The sequence below is a fragment of the Dama dama genome, chromosome 30 (genome assembly GCF_033118175.1).
Source record: "Dama dama isolate Ldn47 chromosome 30, ASM3311817v1, whole genome shotgun sequence".
Lineage (NCBI taxonomy): Eukaryota > Metazoa > Chordata > Mammalia > Artiodactyla > Cervidae > Dama > Dama dama.
The window spans coordinates 75,001,060-75,023,726 of NC_083710.1; the positions used below are offsets into that span (position 1 = coordinate 75,001,060).

General features: G+C 39.3%; 1 protein-coding gene across 3 annotated transcripts in view; it reads right to left on the reverse strand.

The window, feature by feature from the left end:
• Positions 1–22,667, reverse strand: part of LOC133049412 (ATP-binding cassette sub-family C member 4-like) — a 193,316-nt gene that overhangs the window by 99,418 nt on the left and 71,231 nt on the right. For all 3 annotated transcript variants that reach the window (XM_061133403.1, XM_061133401.1, XM_061133402.1), the window contains exon 19: positions 11,927–12,073. In XM_061133403.1, the coding sequence (XP_060989386.1) occupies positions 11,927–12,073 (147 nt within the window). The remainder of the gene's footprint in view (positions 1–11,926; positions 12,074–22,667) is intronic.

A 22,667-nucleotide genomic window follows, 5' to 3' on the forward strand; every position in this document is an offset into this window, starting at 1 on the left:
GCCATCTCCTGTTTGGCCACTTCCAATTTGCCTTGATTCATGGACCTAATATTCCAGCTTCCTATACAATATGGCTCTTTATGGCATCAGACTTTACTTTCATCACCAGCCACATCCGCACCTGGGTATTGTTTTTGCTCCACCTCTTCATTCTTTCCGGAGTTATTTCTCCACTGATCTCCAGTAGCATATTGGGCATCTACCAACCTGGAGAGTTCATCTTTCAGTGTCCTATCTTTTTGCCTTTTCATACTGTTCATGGGGTTCTCAAGGGAAGAATACTGAAGTGGTTTGCCATTCCCTTCTCCCTCGTGGAGGAGAGTTACGCCAGAGAATGCACTGGTCAGAGGAAAACACCCTCTTCCAACAACACAAGAGAAGACTCTATACACGGACATCAGCAGATGGTCAATACCAGAATCAGATTCATTATGATTCTTTGCAGCCAAATATGGAGAAGCTCTATATAGTCAGCAAAAACAAGATTGGGAGCTGACTGTGGTTCAGATCATTAATGCCTTACTGCCAAATTCAGATTTAACTTGAAAAAAGTAGGGAAAACCACAAGACTATTCATGTATGACCTCAATCATATCCCTTACGATTATACAGTGGAAGTGACAAATAGATTCAAAGGATCAGATCTGATAGAGTGACTGAAGAACTATGGACAGAGGTTCGTGACATTTTCATGAGGCAGGAATCAAAGCCATCCCCAAGAAAAAGAAATACAAAAAGGCAAAATGGTTGTTGGAGGAGGCCTTACAAATAGCTGAGAAAAGAAGAGAAGTAGAAGGCAAAGGGGAAAAGGAAAGATATACCCATTTGAATGTAGAGTTCCAAAGAATAGCAAGGAGAGATAAGAAAGCCTTCCTCAGTGATCAATGCAAAGAAATAAAGGAAAGCAATAGAATAGGAAAGACTTGCCTGGAGAATCCCAGAGAAGGGGGAGCCTGGTGGGCTGACATCTATGGGGTTACAAAGAGTCGGACACGACTGAAGTGACCTAGCAGCAGCAGCAGCAGCAGCGATATCTTCAAGAAAATATATCTTCAAGAAAATTAGAGATAACAAGGGAACATTTCATGCAAAGATGGGCACAATAAAGGACAGAAATGGAATGGACCTAAAAAAGCAGAAGAAATTAAGAAGAGGTGGCAAGAATACACAGAAGAACTGTACAAAAAAGATCTTCACGACCCAAATAATCACGATGATGTGATCACTCACCTAGAGCCAGATATCCTGGAATGCGAAGTCAAGCAGGCCTTAGGAAGCATCACTATGAACAAAGCTAGTGGAGGTGATGGAATTACAGTTGAGCTATTTCAAATCCTAAAACATGATGCTCTGAAAGTGCTGAACTCAATATGCTAGCAAATTTGGAAAACAGTGGCCACAGGACTGGAAAAGGTCAGTTTTCATTTCAATACCAAAGAAAGGCAATGCCAAGAATGCTCAAACTACCACACAATTGCACTCATCTCACACACTGGTAAAGTAATGCTCAAAATTCTCCAAGTCAGGCTTCAACAGTATGTGAATCATGAATTTCCAGATGTTCAAGCTGGATTAAGAAAAGGAAGAGGAATCAAATTGCCAAAATCTGTTGTATCATAGAAAAAGCAAGAGAGTTCCAGAAAAACATCTGCTTTATTGACTATGCCAAAGCCTTTGACTGTGTAGATCACCATAAACTGTGGAAAATTCTTCAAGAGATGGGAATACCAGACCACCTGACCTGCCTCTTGAGAAATCTGTATGCAAGTCAGGAAGCAACAGCTAGAACTGGACATGGAACAATAGACTGGTTCCAAATTGGGAAAGGAGTACTCAAGGCTGTATATTGTCACCCTACTTATTTAACTTATATGCAGAGTACATCATGCAAAATGCTGGGCTGGAAGAAGCACAAGCTGGAATCAAGATTGCCAGGACAAATATCAATAACCTCAGATATGCAGAAGACACAACACATATGGCAGAAAGTGAAGAAGAATAAAGAGTCTCTTGATGAAAGTCAAAAAAGAGGGTGAAAAAGCTGGCTTAAAACTCAACATTCAGAAAACTAAAATCATGGCATTCAGTCCCATCACTTCATGGCAAATATATGGGGAAACAGTGGACACAGTGGCTGACCTTATTTTGGGGGGCTCCAAAATCATTGCAGATGGGGACTACAGCTATGAAATTAAAAGACACTTGTTCCTTGGAAGAAAAAATTATGACCAACCTAGACAGCATATTAAAAAGCAGAGACATTATTTTGCCAACAAAGGTCGATCTAGTCAAAGCTATGGTTTTTCCAGTGGTCATGCATGGATGTGAGAGTTGGACTGTAAAGAAAGCTGAGCACCAACGAATTGATGCTTTTAAACTGTGGTGTTAGAGAAGACTCTTGAGAGTCCCTCGGACTGCAAGGAGCTCCAACCAGTCCATCCTAAAGGAAATCAGTCCTGAATATTCATTGGAAGGACTGATGCTAAAGCTGAAACTCCAATACTTTGGCCACCTGATGTGAAGAACTGACTCATCTGAAAAGACCCTAATGCTATGAAAGATTGAAGGCGGGAGGAGAAGGGGACAACAGAGGGTGAGATGGTTGGATGGCATCACCGACTCAATGGACATGAGTTTGAGTAAACTCTGGTAGTTGGGTATCAACAGGGAGGCCTGGCATGCTGCAGTCCATGTGGTCACAAAGAGTCGGACATGACTGAGTTACTGAACTGAACTGAACAGCGAGTCAGAAGCCAGGAGTGCTGGGTTGAGCTCAGGCTTTGAATCCAGTGGAGTGTAGAGGTGCTGGGTGGGGAGGACAGTAAAAGATTCACTCTCCTGGTGAGAAGCAGGATCTAATCCAAGCAATGCTTTAAAGAAAAAGGAGCATGATCTCTCCTAAGAGGCACAGCAAACACGCCATGCAAGGGCATGGAACAAAACTGGTCCAAAAGAAGACAGTGTCAAGTAGAGCCCGGAGATGGTATTCAGGCTCAAAAGGATTCCTGTGTGCATGAGAGAGCCACTAACGGAGGTGGGCCAGAGTTGTATCATTCTACGTAAATTAATTCAGCTTGGATGAACCTGAGAATAGGAGCTCTAGCTACAGAAGTCTGGGAGCTTCATATTTTCTTTGTTTTTTGGTGTCTTCAATACGCTGCTCAACAAAGGTTACAAAACTGATAGAGTAACAGAAAGGATTAATAGAAAACCACTAGTGAAAAACCACCAAGTCATGGTCGTCCTCTGGGTTTCAGCAGCAAGAGGTCTTTAGGCAACTCATTCAACCTCCACTGAGAGGCAAATCCCTTATCTGTAAAAGGGAGATTATGACAATCACAGGATAAAAGATGAAGATAAAAGAGATCATGCATATGCAAGTACCATTTATATTATGAAGTAACACATGTGAAAGGTGTTATTCATATTATCCTTACAGGATTTTAGAACTTTGAGGGGCATGAAAGGTCACCAGGCCTAGTCTTCCCAAACTTTGTCCTGGGAAGCATTTGAGATGCTACAGAGTTGCCTTGGAAGATGAGGAAGAAGAGGAAGTGGAGGATAAGAAACTCCACCTGTCTGCCTTACTGCCCATCCCTTCCAAACAGAGCCCTTTACATTCATCTGGATGTTCATTTAGAGATGGCATTTCAAGAAGGGGTTCTGTACCAAATAGAAATGTTCAAACCCCTTTGTAGGCCAAGCTACTGATGATGGAGGAGACAAGGTCCCACCTTGCTCAGGATGATGCTATAGTATTAAGCATACAATATTTCACCATGAGGTGGGTGCTACTGCCAAGCCATCCTGGGATTTCCATCCAGCAGACAGAGGAGACAAGGAAATCTCACTTTTCAGGGCAACTTCCTGCACTATTCTTTGCTGCCTGTTATTTTCACTAGGGATAGTACCCATCTTACCTCCCTCTCATCACTTTTGATTGTGTACCCTTATTCTGATGAGAGGCCCTCCTCTCTCCTTTATTCACCCACTAAGAAGGTCCCCAGTCCCTACCCTGTCTGTCCAGATCTCAGCCTTAGCCCTTTTCCCCTCCCCAAACTCTTGCTGACAAATGTAGCTCCCAGAAATCTGCCACTCACTTAAACTCCTTTATCTTTAGTGGACAAGCTTGGAATAATGGTGCTGGCCTGTCAGGAACCCTCCACAGCCCTGGCCACAGCTAATGGACCAAAAATGCCCAGGGGAAGCTAACCACTAACTAGCCACCAAGTCATTCTGATTTCCCCTTCTAAGAACTATGAGGCCAGGAGAGAAGCAGGAAAGTGAAGCAGACCTGCCACACTCAGTGAAGATGAGAGGCAAAGGGGCTCAGGAACATGCTTGCATCCTATGAGAATGAACCCAGCTTCCATGAGGACCCCAGTTCCCAGCTCAGTTCCAGGAAAGTCAGCATCAAGATGCCCATTTCCTTTCCATCAAGCCCTCATCCTCTGAACTAACTTGGGTAGGTTCTGCCATTAGCAACCCAAAAGCCTTAACTAAAACAGTCACCACAGGTAAACAAAAGACTGCATGCTAAAATTGGTTGGAGAAATGAGACATTCTTGTAAAGTTAAATTTTCAAATTACTACTTAGGAAGAAACTATTAGTGAGAACCTTTTTTCATGAGGACTTCAGAGTTTTGTCATCTTAAAAGACAGCAGAAATACGTCTTTTATTGAAACTCAGATCTAATATTTTGAGTATCAGTGGTCTCATTGTGTTCCCCCCCCGCTTTGGTTTGATCAATTTTTAAACACGGTAATGTCCTTTGCGGCTACTTTTAGTTATCTAAAATACACTCCAACTTCCACCTACCTACTATTTTTTAAAAACACTTTTGTAACACTGTACTTTCAGTTGATATATTTTGCTGTTGCCACCACCTGCCTCCACCCTCCATCTTTATGTTTAGAGCTGAGGATGGAAGAGACTCTGCAACCAAGTAGGGCCTAAAAGAAGACTCCACATGCTCTCAGCAAAGGCATATACAGTTCTTATGTTTAAAGACATAGTTTTTCTGACACTTTGTTTGATGAGGATTATTTCGGCATTCTTCCAGATTCCATCAGAGGTCCTGGTCTATTCTCAGAATATATCATGGTATAATCTATTTAGTGGTTTAACAATGTTTCACATGTAATAGACTTGAATTCACATCAAGATTATATACCTTTTGTAAACATGGACCATATTTCATACACCATCTATAACAAAATGTAAACTTCCAGGTGTTGGTGGTCATAAACCCAGTGACTTTTTAACCTTTTTTGGTTTAAGATTTGAAGTCTTCTGTGCTTCTGGACTCTTACAAAAAACAGAACAAAAATCAGTAAAATGAGTATTTTAAAAGTGGCTCTTACTGAAGCCAGACTGTAAGACATGAAATCCACTCAGTGACCAACTTGGTACATGTCAATGTGGGGGAAGTTAGAAAGATTAATCTGATCACTACAGAGTCTACCAGTGCTAGTCTTCTTAGAGTTATAAACATATGGGTGAAACTACCAATCCGTGGAAGGCTCCTGTGGATCCAAATGAAGTTACATCAGAAATGGGCCAATACTCACAAGAACAATGCTTCTCAAATTTTAATCTGTACAGGAATTTCCGAGGGATCTGCTTAAATGCAGATTCTCAGGAGCATGTATGAGGTCAGAGATTCTGAATTGGAAACAACTCCAGAGTGATGTTGATGTTGCTAGTCCACGGACCATACTTTGAGTAGCAAGGAAGGAACTGAACATTTCTGATAATGTTCCTTTGTCACCCATACCTGCCCAGAAGGAGCTAAAGGATCTTTGCCTTGATTTACCTCTGTGTTTGTTTCCAAAGCATCTAGTATTTGACAGAGTGTTTTGCAGCTGTGCTTTGAGAGAGATGCAGTGATCAGCTCTCCTGAACAGGCTCTGACCTGACTACAGAAATGTCCCTGCACAGATGAGACTGGAGGTGTCTGAAAGTGACCTTTACTCCATTACCATGATAAGATCTCAGTCCCAAGAGGGATCTGTACTCCACTAGACACAATTCCTGCTACATGCAAAGGATTGTGGAAGACTGTGCATGACCCAGTTACCCCAACTGTTTTGGAAAACTCTGTCCATTTCCTAGAGCTATGGTGATGAGCCCGCCTCCTACTTATTAAAGTTCCTTTACTTCTCCCTTCCCTTGAGGAGAAGGTGTTTTGAGAGCATGAGTTCTCCTTTTATCCTTTAGTCAATGAATAAAGTTTCTGTTCTACTATACAGAACCTGATTTCATAAGTGGCATTTGCGACTCCAGACAAAGGACCCATTGAGGGGTCACTGATCCAGTGAAAATCAGCTATACCTTCTGTCTCAAGAACATTTATATTAATCTTGTCTTACCTACATGTAAAACTATTGCCTTTTTAAATTTCATTCTTTGCTTCCAGTAGCTAACAACCACTTTACTCCTTTTTATTCACACAAATTAAATTACAATATTAACATTATTAGGACAGGGGTTTTGTCTATTTTATTATTGCTGCTACCCCAGTGCCTGGACCAGTGCCTCACTGGAGCACATCAAATAGAAGGTGCTTGAGCATATTATGAGTGAATCAATAAAACAAGCCATTCTGCTATAAATAAGTGGTTTGTTTTCAAATTCCAATCTCTATTGACATTTCAAGCAATCTTTTTTTTTTTTTTTTTCAGCTATTGTTTTCCAACCTGGGGAAGTTTGTTTCAAAGTGAAGTGTCTGATTCATCATACTGTGACCAACAAAGTTCATGAATGATTCCCAGGAAATAAAGATAAAATCTGGGTAAAAGATAAAGTTTAACACATCTTTCCCTTGTGTTGAGTTTCTTGTGCTTATAGTAAAACAAGTGCAGAAACCTTGCATCTGAATCTTCAGACCAGAGTCCTAGTGGGAAATAGCTTTAAGATTGTGGTGGGGGTCATGTGCACTGACAGTTGAGTTCAGTTCAGTCACTCAGTCATGTACAACTCTTTGTGACCCCATGGACTGCAGCATGCCAGGCTTCCCTGTCCATCACCAACTCCTGGAGTCTACTCAAACTCGTGTCCATTGAGTCGGTGATGCCATCCAACCATCTCATCCTCTGTCGTCCCCATCTCCTCCAGCCTTGAATCTTATCCAGCATCAGGATTTTTCAAATGAGACAGTTCATCGCATCAGGTGGCCAAAGTATTGGAGTTTCAGCTTCAACATCAGTCCTTCCAATCAATATTCAGGATTGATTTCCTTTATGATGGACTGGTTGGATCTCCCTGCAGTCCAAGGGACTTTCAAGAGTTTTCTCTAATATCATAGTTCAAAAGCATCAATTCGTTGGCGCTCAGCTTTCTTTACAGTCCAACTCTCACATCCATACATGACTACTGGAAACCATAGCCTTGACTAGATGGATCTTTGTTGGCAAAGTAATGGCTCTACTTTTTTTTTTTTTTTCTACTTTAGGATTTTATTGTGCCTGCTTTGAAATAGAAATTGGATTGTCAGCTGAATCTTTCCAAGGGCTTAAGAACATATCGTAGAGTATGGAACTAGAGGTACTAAAGTATTTTGTTTAGAATACAATCTTGTTTATTTTGTCTCATAACCTCACTTTTCCATCAAAGAAATCCATATTCTTTTTTTTTTTCACTTTATTTATTTTTTTTTATTTTTTTTTTATTATTATTATTATTTTTTTTCCAGTGGGTTTTGTCATACATTGATATGAATCAGCCGGCTCTACTTTTTAATATGCTGTCTAGGATGGTCATAACTATTCTTCCAAGGAGCAAGTGTCTTTTAATTTCATGGCTGCAGTCACCATCTGCAGTGATTTTGGAGCTCCCCAAAATAAAGTCTCTCACTGTTTTCATTGTTTCCCTATCTATTTGCCATGAAGTGATGGAACCAGATGCCATGATCTTAGTTTTGTGAATGTTGAGTGTTAAGCCAACTTTTTCACTCTCCTCTTTCACTTTCATCAAGAGGCACTTTAGTTCTTCTTCGCTTTCTGCCATAAGGGTGGTGTCATCTGGCTATCTGAGGTTATTGATATTTGTCCTGGCAATCTTGATTCCAGCTTGTGCTTCATCCAGCCCAGCATTTCGCATGATGTACTCTGCATATAAGTTAAATAATCAGGGTGACAATATACAGCCTTGATGTACTCTTTTCCCAATTTGAAACCAGTCTGTTGTTCCATGTCCAGTTTTAACTGTTGCTTCTTGACCTGCATAAAGATTTCTCATGAGGCAGGTAAGGTGGTATGGTATTCCCATTTCTTGAAGAATTTTCCACAGTTTGTTGTGATCCACACAGTCAAAGGCTTGGGCATAGTCAATAAAGCAGAAGTGGATATTTTTATGGAACTCTCTTGCTTTTTTGATTATCCAACGGATATTGGCAATCTTAATCTCTGGTTCCTGTGCCTTTTCTAAATTCAGTTTGAACATCTGGAAGTTCATGATTCACATACTATTGAAGCTTCACTTGGAGAATTTTGAGCATTATTTTGCTAGTGCATGAGATGAGTGCAATTGTGCCATAGTTTGTACATTATTTGGTATTGCATTTCTTTGGGATTGGAATGAAAACTGACCTTTCCCAGTCCTGTGGCCACTGCTGAGTTTTCCAGGTTTGCTGGTGTATTGAGTGCAGCACTTTCAGAGCATCATTGTTTAGGATTTGAAATAGGTCAACTGGAATTCCATCACCTCCACTAGCTTTGTTCATAGTGATGCTTCCTAAGGTCCACTTAACATTGTATTCCAGGATGTCTCACTCTAGGTGAGTGATCATGACCCAGTGGTTATCTGGGTCATGAAGATATTTTTTGTATTTTTATTCTGTGTTTTATTGCCACCTCTTCTTAATATCTTCTGCTTCTATTAGGCCCACACCATTTCTGTTCTTTATTTATATCCAAGATGGCAGAGTAGAAAGACATGTGCTCATCGTCTGCTGAGAGAACTGTAAAATTACAACTTGCTGCTGAACAACCATTAACTGCAGAATGTTGATCCCACTAATAAAAGATACCCCATGTCCAAGGGCAAAGGAGAAAACCCAACAGGATGGTAGGAGGGGCTAAATTGATTTATAATCAAACCCCATACCCACCCAGAGGTGCTCAGAGAACTCAAACAAAACCCTCTGTGCACTAGGACCCAGGAGAAAGGAGATATGACCCCACAAGAGACTGACCCAGACTTGCCCATGAAGGTCTAGGCGTCTCTTGCAGAGGAGTGTGCCGGCAGTGGCATGCTGCAGGGTTGGAGGCACTGAGTGCAGCGGTGCCTGCACTGGACCTTTTGAAGGAGGGCACCATTATCTTTATTACCTCCACTAAAGTTTGGCATCAAGTCAAACAACAGGGAGGGAACACATCCCCACCCACCAACAGAAAGTTGGATTAAAGATTTACTGAGCATGGCCCTGGCTTGGAGAATTTTGAGCATTACTTTGCTAGTGTGTGAGATGAGTATAATTGTGTGGTAGTTTGAACATTCTTTGGCATTGCCTTTCTTTGGGATTGGAATGAAAACTGACCTTTACAGTCCTGTGCATGAACCGTGAACTTCCAGATGTTCAAGCTGGATTTAGAAAAGGCAGAAGAACCAGAGATCAAGATTGCCAACATCTGTTGGATAATCAAAAAATCAAGAGAGTTCCAGGAAAACATCTACTTCTGCTTTATTGACTATGCCAAAACCTTTGACTGTGTGGATCACAACAAACTATGGAAATTTCTTCAAGAGACAGGAATACCAGACCACCTGACCTGCCTCTTAAGAAATCTGTATGCAGGTCAAGAAGCAACATTTAGAACTGGACATGGAAAAATAGACTGGTTCCAAATAAGGAGAGGAGTAGGTCAAGGCTGTATATTGTCATCCTGCTTATTTAACTTATTTGCAGAGTACATCATGAGAAATGCTGGGCTGGATGAAGCACAAGCTGGAATTAAGATTGCCAGGACAAATATCAATAACTTCAGATATGTAGATGACACCACACTTACGGCAGAAAGTGAAGAACTAAAGAGGCTCTTGAAGAAAGTGAAAGAGGAGAGTGAAAATATTGGCTTAAAACTTAACATTCAGAAAACTAAGATCATAGCATCCAGTCCCATCACTTCATGGCAAATAGATGGGAAAACAATGGAAACAGTGGTTGACTTCATTTTGGGAGCTCCAAAAAATCACTGCAGATGGTGACTGCAGCCATGAAATTAAAAGACGCTTGCTCCTTGGAAGAAAAGTTATGACCAACCTAGATAGCATATTAAAAAGCAGAGCCATTACTTTGCCAACAAGGTTCATCTTGTCAAGACTATGGTTTTTCCAGTAGTCATGTATAAATATGAGAGTTGGACTGTAAAGAAAGCTGAGCACCAAAGAATTAATGCTTTTGAACTGTGGTGTTGGAGAAGACTCTTGAAAGTCCCTTGGACTGCAAAGAGATCCAACCAGTCCATTCTGAGAGAGGTCAGTCCTGGATGTTCATTGGAAGGACTGATGATGAAGCTGAAACTCCAATACTTTGGCCACGTGATGCGAAGAACTGACTCATTTGAAAAGACCCTGATGCTGGGAAAGACTGAAGGTGGGAGGAGAAGGGGATGACAGAGGTTGAAGTTGTTGGATGGCATCATCGACTCAGTGGACATGAGTTTGAGTAGACTCCAGGAGTTGGTGGTAGACAGGGAAGCCTGATGTGCTGCAGTCCATGGGGTCACAAACAGTTGGACATGACTGAGCGACTGAATTGAACTGAAGTGAGTGAACTAATGTGCTAAATGTTATGTATGTATTAACCAGATTAATTCTAACAGAGTCAAAAAAAGTGTATTAAAGCATCCTCTTTTCAGAGACAAGAAAACAGACACACAGAGAAATTAAGAAACTATCACATAAGAATTATATTAATATAACTATAACCTGCTATTACTATTTGTAGCTAGCACCAGGATTGAACCAGGCAGTTGGCTCCAGAGTCTACACTTTAAAACCAAGACAGACAACATCCTGGCTTGAGATTTGCCTGCCCAGTAGGATTCACCTGCTTTGGCCTTGGTCACATAATTTGTTGATGGGCAGGCCAAGTCTATATCTGTGCTCCCTCCAACCCACATCCCTGCCCAAACAGGTCCTGTCAATCATTGACTGCAAAAACAAAACTGCCTCAGCAAACGCTTGACCAACTGAACAGAGCGGTCGTGTAGGCTGATGAACTAATTCTTCATAGAAACTTGGGTCAGGAAGCTGTCTTCAGAAGCAAGACAGGTCAAAAGCACCCTGGTGGGGAAACAACCACTGGGAAACCTCCAGGGACACTTATATCGAGAAACTTACTACTGAAGATTCATGCATGAGACATGACAAAGCCTCTTATATGCCACCAAATGTCTACTGTAAAACTATAGAGCTAATTTCATTGAAGAAGATGCTTACATTTTACCAATCTTATATTTTAATTAACTTTTCATTACTATTTTAGGTAAATCTCAAAGTATGGGCACATGCCAGAGCTCTGTGAGCCCACAGACAGGAAATTAAATGAAGAAACACACAGCCTGTCTCTTGCAGAGATTCCTTATAAGAAGGTCCTATCTAGACAACCTAGCTTAACACTGTGTAACATAGTCAGTATTTTAGCAACTAGTCAACAAAACTGAAACACATTTGCATTGCAGGCAGTTTCATATGCCATGTTTATCTTTCCATACACAGAAATTGGAATAAAAACTTATACACCCCTACATTCATGTTTTCTCTGGTAGGTAAAAAATATCAGTAAAGCTTTTTGTAGCAAATAGACCAACATTCACAGCAATTTTCCACTAAGATCATCATCCATTTTCATATACCAAATGTAATCTGGAACTAAATGAATTAACAAGACATATTTACCAAGAAACTTGGTGTCTGACTTACCTATTGGATTTCTATTGAAGAACAATACCGGAGCTCTCAAAATGGACAACAACATTTTGTTGTGCAAAGTTTGTGAAGAATTAACAAGGATGTAGAATACCAACAGAGATCTTGTGATGCCAAAAAGAATGGTACCTCCAATTAGAACTGAAATAAAGAAACATTACTCAGAACAACATCTCTGCCTTTCTTTCAATTATGCAAAAGTATGGCAGACAGGTTACAAAGATAGTATGCTTCATTCTATAAATATAATTTATATATAAATTCATATATAGACTATAAGATAAATATAATGTATTCTGTGAGAGTTTAATACATTCACTGATAACATTTATAAAGAAAAATATAAACATAACTATGATTCTCTTGTTAACTAGATGCAACATGAGAAAAAAAAATCAGGTATAAAATACTATTTGAGATTTTCCTAACCCAAATACAATTATTAGTAAAAACTCAGAAGAAAGAAAATTATAAAAAGTAGTATCTTGACGATGGTGGAGGAATAGGATGGGGAGACCACTTTCTCCTACAAATTCATCGAAAGAACAATTGAATGCTGAGCAAACTTCACAAACCAACTTCTGATCGCTAGCAGAGGATATCAGGCAACCAGAAAAGCAGCCCATTGTCTTCGAAAGGAGGTAGGACAAAATATAAAAGATAAAAAGAGAGACAAAAGAGCTAGAGATGGAGACCCATTCCAGGAAGAGAGTCCTAATAGAGGAATTTGCCAAACACTGGAAACCCTCACACTGGCGGGTCTGGGGGAAATTTTTGAATCTCGGAGGGCAACCTAACTGGGAGGAAAAATAAATAAACCCACAGATTACGTGTCTAAAAGCAACTCCAGCAGATAAGGACCCCAGACGCTCGCATCCACCACCAGCAAGTGGGGGCGGAACGGAGAGGAGCGGGCAGCATTGCTTAGGGTAAGGACCGGGCCCAAATGCCCTGAGAGCAATTGGAGGGAGCTTTCGTGAGATAGCAACTTAAACTGGGGGATAGCAAGAGAGAGAGAGAAAATTAACCAGCCCGAACACACTGCCAGCCATTCGCAGAACAAAGGGACTGAACAACTCCAGAGAAGAGCTAGCCGGCTGCGGACCGGCCCATCCCCTGCAGGAGGCAGGAGGTGGGGGGAAGGGAAGGGGGCAAACTCAGCCCCAGAGATGGCATCCCCTACCAAACTGCAAACAGGCTTCCAATCTCTAACCAAAGACTTCCTGAGATTCTGGATGGTTGACATCCGCCGGGAGGGTCGCGACTAGAGGCCAGCTCCCGAGAATAGACACAAGCTGCACGCACCTGACTGGCGCTGCGCAGAAACTGAGGCTGGGACCGCGGAGGGAAGAAGGCACACGGCACCAGGGAGAGTGCGTCCGTCAAGCTCCTGGCTGCCTGAGATGCTCAGGCCGGGGAAGGCACAAAACGCAGCGCGCTTTTGTGGAATACCCAAAAACTGGAACCGCAGCAACACAAGGCCTGTTCCATATACAGCAGCCAGGAGCCTGAGCCAGAAAGCACACACCCGTGAGTGGGGGCAAACCCAGTGTGGCCAGAACACTGTGAAAGGCCCCCTCACACAGCAATATCTATCTGCAGCACCCCTCCCTCCCCGCAGCAGGACTGAACTAGCGAACCTGAACAAGAGACCACCTCCACCCGCCTGTATCAGGGTGGAAATTAGACACTGAAGAGAACAGCAAACAGAAGCCAAATAAACAAAGGGAACCGCTTCAGAAGGGACCAGTGCAACAAATTAAAATCCCTGTAGAACACGGACTACAACGGAAGGGGTCTATAGATATCGAGAAGTGTAAGCTGGAACGAGGAGCTATCTGAAACTGAACCGAACCCGCACTGACAACAGCTCTAGAGAAATTCCTAGATATATTTTTACCTTTTTTTTTAATTAAAATTTTTTTCTTTTCTTTTCTTTTGTATTTTTTCTCTTTTATTTTCTTTTAAAATTCCCTATTACTCCCCCATTACTCCTTAACTTTCATTTTCATATATTTTTACTATTTTTTTAATTAGGAAAAAAACTTTTTTCTTGTTTTTTTTTTTTTTCTTATTTTCTTTTAAAGTCCTATATTACTCCTTAATTTTCAATTTCATTTCACAATAACCTTGCAAAAAAAAAAAAGAGAGAGAAACCCTATTTTTAAACCGAACTTCATATATATTTCTAAAATTTTGTTTTTGTTTTTAATATTGTATTTTTAAAAGTCTAACCTCTACTCTAGATTTTTTTATCTTTGTTTTTCAGTATGTGATATAAATTTTGGACATTTAAGAATCCAATATTCAGTACCCATTTTTATTCAGGAGTGTGTTGATTACTCTCTCCCACTTTTGATGCTCCGTTTTCTACATCAGAACACATCTATTTCCTCCTTTCCCCTGTTCTTCCGAATCCAATTCTGTGAATCTTTGTGGGTGTCTGGGCTATGGAGAACACTTTGGGAACAGAGAAATGCATAGATCTCTCTCTCTCCTCTTGAGTCCCCCTTTTTCTCCTCCTGCTCATCTCTATCTCCTTCCTCCCTCTCCTCTTTTTCATGTAACTCTGAACCTCTCTGAGTGTCCCTCACGGTGGAGAATCTTTTCACCATTAACCTAGAAGTTTTATTATCAGTGCTGTATAGTTGGAGAAGTCTTGAGACTACTGGAAGAATAAAACTGAAATCCAGAGGCAGTAGACTTAAGCCCAAAACCTGAGAACACCAGAAAACTCCTGACTACACGGAACATTAAGTAATAAGAGACCATCCAAAAGCCTCCATACCAACACTAAAACCAACCACCACCCAGGAGCCAATAAGTTCCAGAGCAAGACATACCATGCAAATTCTCCAGCAACGCAGTAACATAGCCCTGGGCGTCAACATACAGGCTGCCCAAAGTCACACCTAACACATAGACCCATCTCAAAACTCATTACTGGGCACTCCATTGCACTCCAGAGAGAAGAAATCCAGTTCCACACGCCAGAACACCGACACAAGCTTCCCTAACCAGGAAACCTTGACAAGCCATTCGTCCAACCCCACCCACTGGGTGAAACCTCCACAATAAAAAGGAACCACAGACCACCAGAATACAGAAAGCCCACTCCAGACACAGCAATCTAAACAAGATGAAAAGGCAGAGAAATACCCGTCAGGTAAAGGAACATGAAAAAGGCCCACCAAGTCAAACAAAAGAGGAGGAGATAGGGAATCTACCTGAAAAAGAATTTAGAATAATGATAATTAAAAATAATCCAAAATCTTAAAAACAAAATGGAGTTACAGATAAATAGCCTGGAGACAAAGATTGAGAAGATGCAAGAAATGTTTAATAAGGACCTAGAAGAAATAAAAAAGAATCAATTAAAAATGAATTATGCAATAAATGAGATAAAAAACACTCTGGAGGGAACCCAGAGTAGAATAATGGAGACAGAAGATAGGATAAGTGAGGTAGAAGATAAAATGGTGGAAATAAATGAAGCAGAGAGGAAAAAAGAATCAAAAGAAATGAGGACAAACTCAGGGACCTCTGGGACAATGTGAAACACCCCAACATCCGAGTCATAGGAGTCCCAGAAGAAGACAAAAAGAAAGCCATGAGAAAATACTCAAGGAGATAATAGCTGAAAATTTCCCTAAAATAGGGAAGGAAATAGTAACACAGATCCAAGAAACCCAGAGAGTCCCAAATAGGATAAACCGAAGGGGAAACACCCCAAGACACATATTAATCAAATTAACAAAGATCAAACACAAAGAACAAATATTAAAAGCAGCAAGGGAGAAACAACAAATAACACACAAAGGGATTCCCATAAGGATAACAGCTGATCTATCAATAGAAACCCTTCAGGCCAGAAGGGAATGGCAGGACATACTTAAAATAATGAAAGAGAATAACCTACAACCTAGATTATTGTACCCAGCAAGGATCTCATTCAGATATGAAGGAGAATTCAAAAGCTTTACAGACAAGCAAAAGCTGAGAGAATTCAGCACCACCAAACCAGCTCTTCAACAAATGCTAAAGGATCTTCTCTAGACAGGAAACACAGAAAGGATGTATGAACGTGAACCCAAAACAACAAAGCAAATGGCAATGGGACAATTCTTATCAATAATTACCTTAAATGTAAATAGGTTGAATGCCCCAACCAAAAGATAAAGACTGGCTGAATGGATACAAAAGCAAGACCCCTATATATGCTGTCTACAAGAGACCCACCTCAAAACAAGGGACACATACAGACTAAAAGTGAAGGGCTGGAAAAAAATATTTCACGCAAACGGAGACCAAAAGAAAGCAGGAGTCGCAATACTCATATCAGATAAAATAGACTTTAAAATAAAGGCTGTGAAAAGAGACAAAGAAGGACACTACATAATGATCAAAGGATCAATCCAAGAAGATATAACAATTATAAATATATATGCACCCAACATAGGACCACTGCAAATGTAATGCAAAAACTAACGAGTATGAAAGAGGAAATTAATAGTAACACAATAATAGTAGGAGACTTTAATACCCCACTCACAACTATGGATAGATCAACTAAACAGAAAATTAACAAGGAAACACAAACTTTAAATGACACAATGGACCAGCTAGACCTAATTGATATCTATAGGACATTCCACCCCAAAACAATCAACTTCACCTTTTTCTCAAGTGCACATGGAACCTTCTCCAGAATAGATCACATCCTGGGCCATAAGTCTAGTCTTGGTAAATTCAAAAAAACTGAAATCATTCCAGTCATCTTTTCTGACCACAGTGCAATAAGATTAGATCTCCATTACAGGAAATAAATTATTAAAAATTCAAACATATGTGGGCTAAATAACAAACTTCTGAGAACCAACAAATCATAGAAGAAATCAAAAAAGAAATCAAAATATGCATAGAAACGAATGAAAATGAAAACACAACAACCCAAAACCTATGGGACACTGTAAAAGCAGTGCTAAGGGGAAGGTTCATAGCAATACAGGCTTACCTCAAGAAACAAGAAAAAAGTAAAATAAATAACTTAACTCTACACCTAAAGCAACTAGAGAAGGAAGAAATGAAGAACCCCAGGGTTAGTAGAAAGAAAGAAATCTTAAAAATTAGGGCAGAAATAAATGAAAAAGAAAGAAAAGAGACCATAGCAAATATCAACAAAGCTAAAAGCTGGTTTTTTGAAAAAATAAATAAAATTGACAAACCATTAGCAAGACTCATCAGGAACAAAGGGAGAAGAACCAAATCAACAAAATTAGAAATGAAAATGGAGAGATCACAACAGACAACACTGAAATACAAAGGATCATAAGAGACTACTACCAGCAGCTCTATGCCAATAAAATGGACAACTTGAAAGAAATGGACAAATTTTTAGAAAAGTATAACTTTCCAAAACTGAACCAGAAAGAAATAGAATGTCTTAACAGATCCATCACAAGCAAGGAAACTGAAACTTTAATCAGAAATCTTCCAGCAAACAAAAGCCCAGGACCAGATGGCTTCACAGCTGAATTCTACCAAAAATTTAGAGAAGATCTAACATCTATCTTACTCAAACTCTTCCAGAAAATTGCAGAAGGCAAACTTCCAAACTCATTCTATGAGGCCACCATCACCCTAATTCCAAAACCAGACAAAGATGCCACAAAAAAAGAAAACTACTGGCCAATATCACTGATGAACATAGATGCAAAAATCCTTAACAAAATTCTAGCAAACAGAATCCAACAACATATTAAAAATATCATACACCATGACCAAGTGGGCTTTATCCCGAGTATGCAAGGATTCTTTAATATCTGCAAATCAATCAATGTAATACACCACATTAACAAATTGGAAGATAAAAACCATATGATTATCTCAATAGATAGAGAAAAAGCCTTTGACAAAATTCAACACTCATTTATGATTAAAACTCTCCAGAAAGCAGGAATAGAAGGAACATACCTCAACATAATAAAAGCTATATATGAAAAACCCACAGCAAGCATCACCCTCAATGGTGAAAAATTGAAAGCATTTCCCCTAAAATTAGGAACAAGACAAGGGTGCCCACTCTCACCACTACTATTCAACACAGTTTTGGAACTTTTGGCCACAGCAATCAGAGCAGAAAAAGAAGTAAAAGGAATCCAGATAGGAAAAGAAGAAGTGAAACTCTTGCTGTTTGCAGATGACATGATCCTCTACACAGAAAACCCTAAAGACTCTACCAGAAAATTACTAGAGCTAATCAATGAATATAGTAATTATGCAGGATATAAAATTAACACAGAGAAATCCCTTGCATTCCTCTACACTAACAATGAGAAAACAGAAAGAGAAATTAAGGAAACAATAGCATTCACCATTGCAACAAAAAGAATAAAATACTTAGGAATATATCTACCTAAAGAAACAAAAGACCTATACATAGAAAACTATAAGACACTGGTGAAAGAAATCAAAGAGGACACAAACAGATGGAGAAATATACCATGTTCATGGATTGGAAGGATCAATATTGTCAAAATGGCTATACTACCCAAAGCAATCTATAGATTCAATGCAATCCCTATCAAGCTACCAAAGGTATTTTTCACAGAACTAGAACAAATAATTTCACAATTTGTATGGAAATATAAAAAACCTCGAACAGCCAAAGCAATCTTGAGAAAGAAGAATGGAACTGGAGGAATCAACCTGCCTGACTTCAGGCTCTACTACAAAGCCACAGTCATCAAGACAGTATGGTACTGGCACAAAGACGGAAATATAGATCAATGGAACAAAATAGAAAGCCCAGAGATAAATCCACCAACCTATGGACACCTTATCTTCAACAAAGGAGGCAAGGATATACAATGGAAAAAAGACAACCTCTTTAACAAGTGGTGCTGGGAAAACTGATCAACCACTTGTAAAAGAAAGAAACTAGAACACTTTCTGACACCATAGACAAAAATAAACTCAAAGTGGATTAAAGACCTAAATGTAAGACCAGAAACTATAAAGCTCCTAGAGGAGAACATAGGCAAAACACTCTCCGACATAAATCACAGTAGGATCCTCCATGACCCACCTCACAGAATATTGGAAATAAAAGCAAAAATAAACAAATGGGACCTAATTAAACTTAAAAGCTTTTGCACAACAAAGGAAACTATAAGCAAGGTGAAAAGACAGCCCTCAGAGTGGGAGAAAATAATAGCAAATGAAGCAACTGACAAAGAATTAATCTCAAAAATATACAAGCAACTCCTGTAGCTCAATTCCAGAAAAATAAAAGACCAAATCAAAAAATGGGCCAAAGAACTAAACAGACATTTCTCCAAAGAAGACATACAGATGGCTAACAAACACATGAAAAGATGCTCAACATCACTCATTATCAGAGAAATGCAAATCAAAACCACAATGAGGTACCATTACATGCCAGTCAGGATGGCTGCTATCCAAACGTCTACAAGCAATAAATGCTGGAGAGGGTCTGGAGAATAGGGAACCCTCTTACACTGTTGGTGGGAATGCAAACTAGTATAGCCACTATGGAGAACAGTGTGGAGATTTCTTAAAAAACTGGAAATAGAACTGCCATATGACCTAGCAATACCACTGCTGGGCATACACACTGAGGAAACCAGATCTGAAAGAGACACATGCACCCCAATGTTCATCACAGCACTGTTTATAATAGCCAGGACATGGAAGCAACCTAGATGCCCATCAGCAGACGAATGGATAAGGAAGCTGTGGTACATATACACCATGGAATATTACTCATCCATTAAAAAGAATTCATTTGAATCAGTTCTAATGAGATGGATGAAACTGGAGCCCATTATACAGAGTGAAGTAAGCCAGAAAGATAGACCATTACAGTATAGTAACACATATATATGGAATTTAGAAAGATGGTAACGATAACCCTATATGCAAAACAGAAAAAGAGACACAGATGTACAGAACAGACTTTTGGACTCTGTGGGAGAAGGCGAGGGTGGGATGTTTTGAGAGAACAGCATCGAAACATGTATATTATCAAGGGTGAAACAGATCACCAGCCCAGGTTGGATGCATGAGACAAGTGCTCGGGCCTGGTGCACTGGGAACACCCAGAGGGATCGGGTGGAGAGGGAGGCGGGAGGGGGGATCGGGATGGGGAATACATGTAAATCCATGGCTGACTCATGTCAATGTATGACAAAAACCACTACAATACTGTAAAGTAATTAGCCTCCAACTAATAAAAATAAATGGAAAAAAAAAAAAAGTAGTATCTTCCTTTGAGCATAATTCAAATATGACTATTTAGAGCATGTCCCATAATCTAACACTGAGAAATGTTTTGATACCACCATGAATTAAAAGGGAATGGCAGAAATGATATTTCATTTCCTAGTAAATGGTAAATTTACATGGAAATTTATTTCCATGTAACGTAACTATTTCCATGCCCAAGCAGCTTTAAAGAGTAAGAAAAGACTATATTAGATTGCAGGCAGACAGTCTGTTAAATAATTGAATTGCAAGAAAATATATATTATATTTTAACATGAGATTATTAATCTAAATGGGTAAGTAGTTTCTCACTAAGCATTTTATAAAAACATGAAGCATTTGGAAATGAACATAATCACCTAAATTTATACTTTATTAATAACATAAATTAGTACCTGCTATGATAATAACCCTCCTAACATCTCTTAAAAACACAATGCTAGAGAGAGTGGAGAAACCTCTGTAATAAATATTCTATCAAATACTTTGTTTTTTCCTTCAGCTAACACATCATTATTATTTCAACTCTGAAAGCTGCTCAAATTCCTGAATTCCATCAACAGATATTTGCCTTAATTCACCATCCTATATGAATATATAACAGAATACCTTCTGGAAGTTCCATAGTTCACCAATTCAGAAGGTAAACAACTAACAAATTTACATTTCTTATCAAGTGGTCAACAAAATAAAACACCAAATTTCAATGAGTGGGTTCTTATAAAGATAACACACTCTACTTTTGCAGAAAACTTGTATGAGGATTTCCTGTGGGAATATTTAATATTTCAGCTGAGGCTTTCCTTAAAATGTATGTAATGACACATATATTCTAAGAACTCCTTTGAAAACACATAGAGTTATGCAGAGGTTAGTCTGGCAAGTCAGATGTTAATCACATAGTTGAGGACACAATAACATTGTGATATCAAGGTAAGAAAGAGAAGGAATCCTAACTCCCAGACAGTGGATTTCTCCCTGCTTAACTTTTCTCTTAAGTAGTAAAGGCCAAGAGATGAGGAGTGTCAAGAAACAAAGGGAGAAGAATCAAATCAACAAAATTAGAAATGAAAATGGAGAGATCACAACAGACAACACTGAAATACAAAGGATCATAAGAGACTATCATCAGCAACTATATGCCAATAAAATGGACAACTTGGAAGAAATGGACAAATTTTTAGAAAAGTGTAACTTTCCAAAATTGAACCAGGAAGAAATAGAAAATCTTAACAGACCCAACACAAGCATGGAAATTGAAACTGTAAACAGAAGTCTTCCAGCAAACAAAAGCCCAGGACCAGATGGCTTCACAGCTGAATTCTACCAAAAATTTAGAGAAGAGCTAACACCTATCTTACTCAAACTCTTCCAGAAATTTGCAGAGGAAGGTAAACTTCCAAACTCATTCTATGAGGCCACCATCACCCTAATTTCAAAACCTGACAAAGATGCCACAAAAAAAAAACTATAAGCCAATATCACTGATGAACATAGATGCAAAAATCCTTAACAAAATTCTAGCAAACAGAATCCAACAACATATTAAAAAGATCATACATCATGATCAATGGGCTTTATCCCAGGGATGCAAGGATTCTTCAATATCCACAAATCAATCAACGTCGTACACTTGGGGTCACCAAGTGTAAATGAGTATACTACCCAAAGTAATCTATAGATTCAATGCAATCCCTATCAAGTTACCAATGGTATTTTTCAGAGAACTAGAACAAATAATTTCACAGTTTGTATGGAAATACAAAAAACCTTCAATAGCCAAAGCAATCTTGAGACAGAAGAATGGAACTGGAGGAATCAACCTGCCTGACTTCAGGCTCTACTACAAAGCCACAGTCATCAAGACAGTATGGTACTGGCACAAAGACGGAAATATAGATCAATGGAACAAAATAGAAAGCCCAGAGATAAATCTACCTACCTGTGGACACCTTATCTTCAACAAACGAGACACGAATATACAATGGAGAAAAGACAATCTCTTTAACAAGTGGTGCTGGGAGAACTGGTCAACCACTTGTAAAAGAATGAAACTAGAACACTTTCTAAAACCATACACAAAAATAAACTAAAAAATGGATGAAAGATCTAAATGTAAGACCAGAAACTATAAAACTCCTAGAGGAAAACATAGGCAAAACACTCTCCGACATAAAGCATAGGAGGATCCTCCATGACCCACCTCCCAGAATATTGGAAATAAAAGCAAAAATAAACAAATGGGACCTAATTAAACTTAAAAGCTTTTGCACAACAAAGGAAACTATAAGCAAGGTGAAAAGACAGCCCTCAGATTGGGAGAAAATAATAGCAAATGAAGCAACTGACAAAGAATTAATCTCAAAAATATACAAGCAACTCCTGAAGCTCAATTCCAGAAAAATAAATGACCCAATCAAAAAATGGTCCAAAGAACTAAAAAGACATT